General features: G+C 37.3%; 1 protein-coding gene across 5 annotated transcripts; it reads left to right on the top strand.

Moving 5' to 3' along the window:
• The first annotated feature begins 479 nt into the window (after positions 1–479).
• On the top strand, positions 480–4,576 carry LOC114316945 (uncharacterized). 5 transcript variants are annotated; one of them, XM_082920648.1, is made up of 6 exons: positions 480–1,113; positions 1,247–1,341; positions 1,427–1,769; positions 2,869–3,003; positions 4,171–4,196; positions 4,295–4,576. In XM_082920648.1, exons 3-6 carry the CDS (start codon positions 1,602–1,604, stop codon positions 4,329–4,331), a joined length of 366 nt encoding a protein of 121 aa, XP_082776774.1. In that variant the 5' UTR covers positions 480–1,113; positions 1,247–1,341; positions 1,427–1,601; the 3' UTR covers positions 4,332–4,576. The 5 variants fall into 5 exon arrangements, 3 of the variants coding, with proteins under 3 accessions (XP_082776774.1, XP_082776773.1, XP_082776772.1); XM_082920647.1 differs by having other exon boundaries at positions 1,247–1,348; XM_082920646.1 differs by having other exon boundaries at positions 1,247–1,769.
• The last annotated feature ends 4,778 nt before the right edge of the window (positions 4,577–9,354 follow it).

The following is a 9,354-nucleotide window of genomic DNA, read 5'->3' as shown; positions in this document are numbered from 1 at the left end:
TTTTTTAGTCGCCAAAAGGTGTGAAATTGGCGACTAAAATTTTTTTCAGTCGGCAAAAGTATAATATTTAGTTACAATTTTTTTAGTCGGGATATATTGATTATTGGAGACTAAAAAAAATTTAGTCAATAAAAATTTTGTCGCCGTATATTGAGTTTTGGCTACTAAAATAATTTAGTCGTCAAATGTAAAATAAAAAATTATTTTTTATCTTTGGCTTTGGTCGCCAAAAACATATTTTTAGTGGCAAAAAAATATTTTAGTCGTTGTATATTAAGTTTTGGCAACTAAAATAATTTAGTCACTGAATGTAAAATAAAAAATTATTTTTTATTAGTCGCCAAAAAACTAAAATATTTGGAAGAAATCTTTCAAATTTTGAAAAGATTTATAAAATTAATTAACGACTAAAATATTTAGTCGCTAATGTATAATACATATATATATATATATTTGGTTTCCAAACCCAAACTGGCGCCTATCTTTCTCTCTCTCTTTAGTCTCTCTCTCTCTTCCCCTTGTAGTGTTAGCTCGCAACACTCCAAACCCTCTCAATCCCCTTCGCAAAAAGCTCTCCAAATCTAACCCTAACCCTAACCCTAACCATCACTATTGCATTAATCGCACCATCTCCCATGACTTCCCTCCTCCGCCGCCTCTCTTCTCCGTCTCCGGCAGTGACGCCACCACCTACACCCGCCTCCCTCCCACTACCTCTCTTTCGCCGATGATGAAATTGATGAACTTCGACAGGAACTATTGCATCGTCTCCTTCGCGTCCTTCAAGATCTTTGCGATCTGAAGAGATCGAATAGGCCTTGTTCTTTTACCGAAAGCTCAATGTTCAATCTCGAGTCAACGAAGGGGTTTTCGAAGGCAAAGGTGTTGCCAGCATTGGAGAAGGTGATGACAGCAGCTTCGGTGCCACACAAGTTGCAAATCACTTCTTCTTTCTCATCCTTAGTTATCGATGCCGACGACATAGCGCCGATTACCAGAGTACGAGATTTCTTTAGACGAACGTGGGTGGAGTCGAAAAATTCACCAAATCTATGTCTTGGTGGTGGCATAGATCTCTTCACAGGCCATCGCCAGTGAGTCGATGCCACGGAGGTCATCTTTCTCTCTCTCTCTCTCACTTATTCGTTCACCATTGCCGCTTCTCTCTCTGTTTCTCTCACTCCTCACTCAGTGACTTTTACTTTCTCTCTTTACTTTCTAAATGTCCACTGCTTTTGATAAACAGGGGCTGTTTTTACTCTCTCCCCAATTTGTACAGATAAAGATCAAATGAATATTTTCATCCTTCGGCATAACCTTATCGTTAGAGCATCTCTAATGGTAATAGGTATTCTCCTTTCCGATGTATCCAAAAAAAAAATGGTAATAGGTATTTTATCTATCTAAATGAACTCCACCACTGTAGATTTTCCATGAATTGGTTCATTAATGGTGGAATCATGGAAACCAAGACTGGTTTCTTGGTGATGGTACAAGGATTTGGGTGAAATTTTGGGAGATGATCTCAGAAATCACGAGTAAGTTCCGCCATCGATACTACCAGTATATTGGGTCCAAGAGAAGTGAGAAAAACATGGTACATGAGCTCTCAAGCTATGGAGAAGAGGAAAGAAACCCTTGCAAGCATGTGTGATGAGAGAGCTAGAATGTTACAAGATCAGTTTAATGTCAGTATGAATCATGTACAAGCTATGTCCATTGTGATTTCAAGTTTCCACCATGGAAAAAGGCCATCTGCTATTGATCAGGTATAGTTTGATCTTCCTTCATTTGTATGAAGTTTATGATACCAAATTGGGGCAAAGCTTTGATCAACAAGATGGAATGAATTGGTAAGACTTGTGTTACCTATTTGAAATGCACTAATCTGTGAGCATTTTATTATCTTTCCATAAGTTTCTCTGGTACGTTCTGTTATTACATTAAGTTAATTAACTCCATGCTTGCCTTTTGGAGTCAAGATTGCTCTTCAAAATATCCACCACATGCACTGTACATAGATGGAGTCAAAACCGAAATATGTTAAATAGGTTTATTGATGAATACTAATAAATCTGGTGATTGTTTTGGTTGATTTTTGCTGGATGGATATGGGTATTAGCTCTTTGCTTTTCCAAAGATATCCACCACTTTATACATCACTGTGAAATCAGATTGCTTTCTCATACTGTGAACTAACCTCCATCTCTTTGTGTTCCGTTTGCATATGTTGTTTAGGATACTGTTGAGATAGCCTCTGTTATCCATGCTATCTACAGTAGTTAGTTTCTACTAGTTAATTTACATGTTCAATGCAATTATTGGTTGCTTCTTCATGTGGTTGTACTAATTATTTTAATAATTATTTAATGATCATAGTGAATATAAAAAATCATAAATCACTCTATTGTAGAGCTTGAGAACACCCAAATAATTATTCCAATATGTTGCCACATTTCATTATCTCAACAAAATAGGAGTCCCCGTTTGGCTTAGGCTTAAATAAGCTTTTTTTTTTTTCCTCCCCCGTCCTTCGTCCCCCCTGTAACTGTCCCTTTTAAATGTGGGATAAGACTTCATTTGTTTTCCACCTTTGTTATATCCCACATTTTGACTTCTTTTTTTTTTTTTTAATAAAAAGGGTTGCTGATCTTATAGTCTTTTATATTATGAGTTCGAAGTAAGGGTTATTGGATAATAATACCTGCATCATTCATTAACTTTGATTTTCTCTTGCACAATTTTCAATCAAGTTATGAAGAAAAATTATCTTCATGCATATGTTTGTCTGAATTTTAAGTAAAGGAAAATAAAATCCAATGTGTTCTATGTTATTTATTGTATATACATAGGCATTTTATGTTGCAGGATCAAGATAGCAATGCCCATATGGTGTATTGGCTATCAAATACTTCTGTGTTGTTGTTTTTGCTTCAAAGGACTTTGAAAGCTACTGGTGGGAAACCACTGACTCCAACTTCATTCTTTGGGAGGATGACTCAAGTAACGAAATTCCTATTTACTCATTTATTTATAATTTTGTTATGATTTCCTTTTATGGGATTGTAGAGAAATGATTGCACTATCACAACAAATGGAGATTTAATTGATAAAATCTACCAAAGTTTGATCTTTCAACTGCTTGTATCTGGATTTTATTTTTCAGGGTAACCAATCATATGGTTGTTCGAAGGTTAAGCACTTGAACTTGTTCCAAGTTATGAATGATATATTTATTGGTTGGAAATTTTTAGGAAATAAATTGTTTTGTTGAATGGTTTTCAGTCCTTTGAATTCTTGACATTACATTATAGTTTTGGACATCTTTTTCTCTTTTATTCACCAGATGTATTTTTCTGTGAGCCTGTCTAGGATTAAAGATAATAGATCCTTTGTCAAAAAATCTGGTGAAGATGTTAACTAGAATGAAGTAGTAACATCAGTTTCAATTTTCTGCTTCAGCTGGTCATGGTTCACATTCTATTACTTGCCATGTAACTAATAATTCTAAATTAGGCTTTGTGAAACCAATTACTTTCAATTTAGGGATTTTATCATTTATGTCTATGGTTTTTGTTTCAGGATTTTATTGATTGTTAGGAATTTTAAGTAGTAAGTAAGGAAGCAAACTTTACATTATAAAGCCAAATGCGGTAGTACATAAAACACCCAGTTTAGAATTACATAGTTTTGTCCTCTTTTTTTTTGGTAAAAGTTTTGGTTTAAAGACATATTGAGTGTGTAATGTATTGCTGTTGAATCATGAACCTAGGAGGGAGGTCCATTGCTCTGTAACAAATCTTGAAAATCAAGTTTCAATGTTTATGAGTTAAATTTTATGTAGTCTTAGGTCTCGTTTGGCAAGTGATTTTTTTAGCCAAAAAGTCAAAAAGTCACAAAAAAAATCAAAAAGCCAACAACACATATCAAAAAATCAAATATTCTCTTTTCTCTCTACTTTTTACACATTTTTTCTTAAAAAGTCAAAAAGTCATCCCAAACATACTAGTTTTTTTTAACTCATATTTTAGCCAAATAGCCAAAAAGTTACTAAATTAGCCTGTTCCCAAACGAGACCTAGTTTGTTTTAGTTTTTAAATTCAAATGCAGAGGAAGGCGCAAATGTAGCGGTTGGCTGGATTTATTTTCTTTTGTTGTATGGATATGTAGGGCTGCTGCAATTCCAAGAGCCAAAGGTATCTTCATTGAATTTATTTATTTATTTTTTCTTTAACAATCCATCTCTGCAGTTATTTGCTTACAAAGTTCAATTTTTTTAAATTATGTGGTTTAGGGAAACTTGTCGAAGAGATCACTCCACTGTAATGTAGAGAAGTTTGAATTTTAGGCTGAGGTGTCTCGGCTTATGGACATCATTATCAACTCACTTTACAGCAATAAAGATATCTTCTTTAGAGAATATATTTGGCATGGTAGTGAATATATTTGTATACGGAGGACATGTTTTGTTCTGATTCTCTGTTTTGTATGGAATAATATTATTATTTTAGATTGGAATATACTTAATTTGTATGGAATTTGACATTAAAAGTTATTTTTTTTGGATGGTTGGAAATGAAATGGATGCAAATTGCGGAATGATTCATAATAGATGTATTGTTTTGTTTATATATATATATATATATGATACAGGTTGCATGGAATACATATATGTTGTAGACAAATTAATTAAAAAATAAAATAAAATCATGTTTTTGGCGACTAAACAATTAGTAGCCAAAAATGAAATAAATATTTTTAGCAACTAAATAGTTAGTAGCTAAAAATAAAAATAAAATGGAAAAAAAAACTTTTGGTTACTAAATATTTAGTAGTTAAAAATAAAAATAAAATGGAGAAAAAATTTTGGCTAATAAATATTTAGTAGCTAAAATAAAAGCAAACTTTAGGGGTGTGTTTGGTAACGCTTATGTTTTCAATTTATATTTACAAAAATTTTATAAACTGGTTTTTGTTTATTTTTTGTTTATTTTTAGAAAAACATAAACTACAAACGCGTTTGGTAATTGACAAAATATTTAAAAAAATTTAAAAATATAAAAAAGAGTGAGAAATGGCAAGTGGTGGCAAGTGGCGGCGGAAGACGGTGGTGGAAAGTGGTGACGGTCGGTGGTGGGTAGCTGGTGGCGGCGGGTGGTGGGGTGTGGGTGGGTGATGGTGGCAGGTGGTAGGTGGTAGCGAGTGGGTGGTGGTGGTGGTGGCGAGTGGTGAGTGGTGGTGGCAGGTGGGTAGCGGATGGCGGGTGGTGGGTGGTGGCGGGTAGGTGGCGGGTGATGGTGGTGGGTGGATGGGTGACGGTGGCGGGTAGTGGGTGGTAACGAGTGGGTGGTAGTGGTAGTGGTGGTGGTGGTAGGTGGTGGTGGTGGTGGCTGGTGGGTGGCGGATGGCGGAGGGCGGGTGGTGGTGGGTGACAATGGTGGGTGGTAGTGTGTGGGTGGTGGTGGCAGATGGTGGTGGCAGGTGGGTGGCGGATGGCAGGGTAGTGGGGGGTGGGGGGTGGGTGGTGGTTGGTGATGGTGGGTGGGTGACAGTGGCGGGTGGTGGGTGCTGGTGGTGGTGGTGGCGGTGGCAGGTGGGTGGCGGATGGCGGGTGGTGATGGATGGTGGTGGTGGTGGGTGGGTGATAGTGGCGGGTGGTAACGAGTGAGTGGTAGTGGTGGTGGTGGTGGTGGTGGTGGCAGTTGGGTGGCAGGTGGTGGGTGGTGGTGGCATGTGGCGGGTGGTAGGTGGTAGCGAGTGAGTGGTGGTAGTGGTGGTGGTGGTGGGTGGGTGTGGTGGGTGGTGGTGGCAGGTGGGTGGTGGGTGATGGTGGTGGTGGCGCATGGGTGGCAGGTGGCTGGTGGTAGTAGGTGGGTGGTGAGTGGTGGTAGCAAGTAGGTGGCGGGTGGTGGTGGCGGGCGGTGGCGGGTGGATGGTAGGTAGGTGGTGGTGGTGGTTGCAAGTAGGTGGCGGGTGGTGGTGGCGGGCGGTGGCGGGTGGATGGCAGGTGGGTGGTGGGTGGTGGTGGTGGTGGTGGGGTTGGTGGCGAGGGGTGGGTGGTGGTGGCGAGTGGGTGGCAGATAGGTGGTGGGTGGTGGCGGCTGGCGGGTGGTTGGTGGGTGGTGGTGGCGGGTGGTAGGTGGTGGCGGCTGGCGGGTGGTTGGTGGGTGGTGGCGGCGGGTGGTGGGTGGTGGCGGCGGGTGGGTGGTGAGTGGTGGCGGCAGGTGATGGTAGGGAGTGGGTGGTGGTGGCGGAAGATGGTGGTGGAAAATGGTGGCGGGTGGTGGCTAGTGTTGGGTGGTAAAAAAAAAAAAACTCAAAACTCAAAATGGAAACACATTTTTTGTGTTTTCATTTTTTGGCCAATTTATAAACTGAGACCACTGATTTATAAATCAAAAATTTTACCAAACAAGTTTTCATTTGAGTTTTTAAAATTTTTGCAAATATAAACAGAAAATTGAAAACGTAAGTGTTACCAAACAGCACCTAGGTGACAAAGAATTTAGTAGCTAAGAAAAACAAAATGAAAAAAATAAAAAAATAAATAAGATGAAAAAAAATACCCTTTGGTGACTAAAACATTAGTCGCCGTAGATACTTCAAGTTCTGGCGACCAAAGTTTTAGTAGCGAAAAATAAAATTTTTGGCGACTAAAATATTATTTTTGGCAACTAAAAATATTAGTCACTATTTATAGGACTTTTAGCGACTAAATAGTTTTTAGTCGCCAATACCTTCCTTGACAACCTTCCCGCAACCAATCCAACGACCAAAATATTTAGTCGGGCAAAATTTTCGACGACTAAAAATTGTACTTCTGGCGACTAAAAATTTAGTCGCCAAAAGTAAAATTTCTTGTAGTGAATTTTATTAATGTTTCGAATTCAGATAATGATTAAAGTAATCTAAGTAATTTAATATCCCTTCAAGGAAAAAATATTAAAGGAAAGAAATAAATAATGGCCTATATCTATTGAATTAAGTGGGTGGACTTGAAATTTGGAAGTCTTTTTAAGGTCGGGTTTGGAATAGTTAGATTAAGCACGATGTCAGGCCGAGTTTGACATAACAAATATCTTCTTACTATATAATACAAACTTGACCTAATCCGAGATTGGTCGACCCCCTAGTTAAGGCTTAAAAACTTAATAATATTTTGCAAATGTGATTTAATTTCCTTGCATATGTGTGGGTAATGTTCTTATATATGCCAATGATTAAAAGATTTTAATATATTGATTAAACAATTAATAATTGCATTTAAAGTGAAAAAACCAATAGTTATATGACATGTTATATTTTATAAATTCAAAAATTCTAAGAAAATAAAGTTGGAGTTCTGGATCCTAAAGACCCATGTTTTGCAGTGATATATAGTATAGATATAGACTTGAAACTCAAAAACCTTTTGGAACCCTTGGGATTTTTTTAATCTTTCCAAGTTCCTCCCACATTTTGAACTCTTTTGTAACGGCTTGGGTAGTGTGATGTCCTGGATCCTAGACTTGACCAGTATTGCGTAGTTAGGTGGTTTGTTTTACTTCTAGCATTTTGATTCTTGTATTGAGTCATTGAGATTTCAATTTCGCTCTTATTTAACATCTCTTAACGTTTTCGGGTTGAAATTTTGAGTTTTGGGCATTAGAACTTATATCGGGGCGTGTAATCAAAAGTTTTGGCTTTGGCTGGAAAAATTGCTTGTGCGGATTTCGTAACCGCTCGAGTAGAATCACTCAGGGATTTTGGGAAATTTTGGCAGAAAACTGCTTATGCGGATTTGAAAACTGCTCGTGCGGGTTTTGTTGAAAATTCTAGGTTTTCCTGTAGCTCAAACCGCTTGTGAGAGGCATGAGAATCCGGTCGTGTGGATTTGGAAATTTGCTCCTACGGAATTTGAACCGTTCATGCGGATTTCGACGCGTCTGTCTCGAATTTTGAGTTTTTTTTTTTTCTCAAAACTGATGCCAGAAACGTATTTTACACACTTTATCATATATATATATATATATTTTTTTTTTTTCATCTTTTCTCCTCCATCTCTCTATAAACCTACCCAAACCCAAACTTCTCTCTGAGATTTAGCAAAAACTATCAAGAGTTTGATAGGGCTTTTTACATCAAATCGAAGAGGGACGAGGGCTACGTTTTCACCGATCGAATCAAGTTTTCATCAACATTGGATTTTAGGGTTATTCTCTCTTTCCTTTCCCCAGCTTGAGGTAGGGATATTCTTAGGGTTATATATATTGTTACAAGTCTATGCTTGTTAGGAACCTTTCTCTTACATTTGAACTATGATTTTGGATTCTTGAAACTCTAAATGATTTTGAAAGTGGATTGTCTTTATATCTTTCCTAAAACTTTGAAAGTATGAGGTATGTTGTTAAGTGTGAGTGTTCTCTTGGAAAAATCCTTTCAAAATGGGGAAAATCTAGGTTTGGTGGACACCCTAGAAAGTTTGGGGATTTTGGGTAAAGTGTCAGTTATTATGAAATTCATGCTTGATAAATTATTATAGTGAATAATTGATGAAGGGATTTCTATAAATGTATCTAATGAGGAATTTCATGAAAAAATGAGAAATGTTTGATTTTGAAGCTTGATGAATAGCTTATTGTTGGTTTGTCTTGAAAAGACCAAGTTTGAAAATGATGATTAATATGTGGAGAATGCATGTATGATGATATTGTTATATTATCCCTCGGAGGATATATATTATGATGTTACATTGAGAAGTGATGTGGGAAATGGAAGATTGTGTGGTGGAATTGAAAATGAAACTATTTTAATGTATTGTTACATGTTGCGTTGCCATTCCATTCCATCTTCGTTATCATTGATTTCAAATTTTGCATTTGAAAACTATTGCTTTGAGACAGGAATTGTTTTGTGAAACAAGATCATCTTGAATTTTTTTGGAGTAAATACATTGGTAAGTCTGAATAGGGGGTGTAGTTTGGTATTGATTAAGTTAGCTTGAGTGTCTATGGTAAAAGACCGAAAACACGCGTGGATGGGGTATCACATGCGTTCCGATTAGCAATCGGTAAAGTGGTGATTGGTAGTACTTGATATGCCTATTTGTAAACACCAACCTAGGGATTACCTTACCACCCCTTGAACTATATTGAAGTTATTGAATTGTTGTGTTTTCAAATTTTCATTGTGCATTAGATTTCCAAAAGATAGAGAAATATATTTTAAGCATGACATGACATATGCATTGAAATGAGGAGACTATACAAAATGTATATACTTTGTTAAGATCTTTCTGCTGGGCTTTGTGCTCACCCTAGTAGATTTTGTGCTGAAAAAGATGTGGTGATCTCACCGAATTAAAGGCGTGGAGTG

Source organism: Camellia sinensis, chromosome 3 (assembly GCF_055761805.1).
Source record: "Camellia sinensis isolate YWXY chromosome 3, ASM5576180v1, whole genome shotgun sequence".
Taxonomy (NCBI): domain Eukaryota; kingdom Viridiplantae; phylum Streptophyta; class Magnoliopsida; order Ericales; family Theaceae; genus Camellia; species Camellia sinensis.
Note: the sequence above shows the minus strand (reverse complement) of the source record. Positions and strands in the feature narration are given on the sequence as shown.

Bases quoted from the DNA above. Each gene is read 5' to 3' on its own strand.
- LOC114316945 (XM_082920648.1), top strand. From the start codon at position 1,602: ATGAGCTCTCAAGCTATGGAGAAGAGGAAAGAAACCCTTGCAAGCATG. The intron at 1,770-2,868 runs GTATAGTTTGAT...TTTATGTTGCAG, and splicing joins GGCCATCTGCTATTGATCAG to GATCAAGATAGCAATGCCCA. The intron at 3,004-4,170 runs GTAACGAAATTC...ATGGATATGTAG, and splicing joins TCTTTGGGAGGATGACTCAA to GGCTGCTGCAATTCCAAGAG.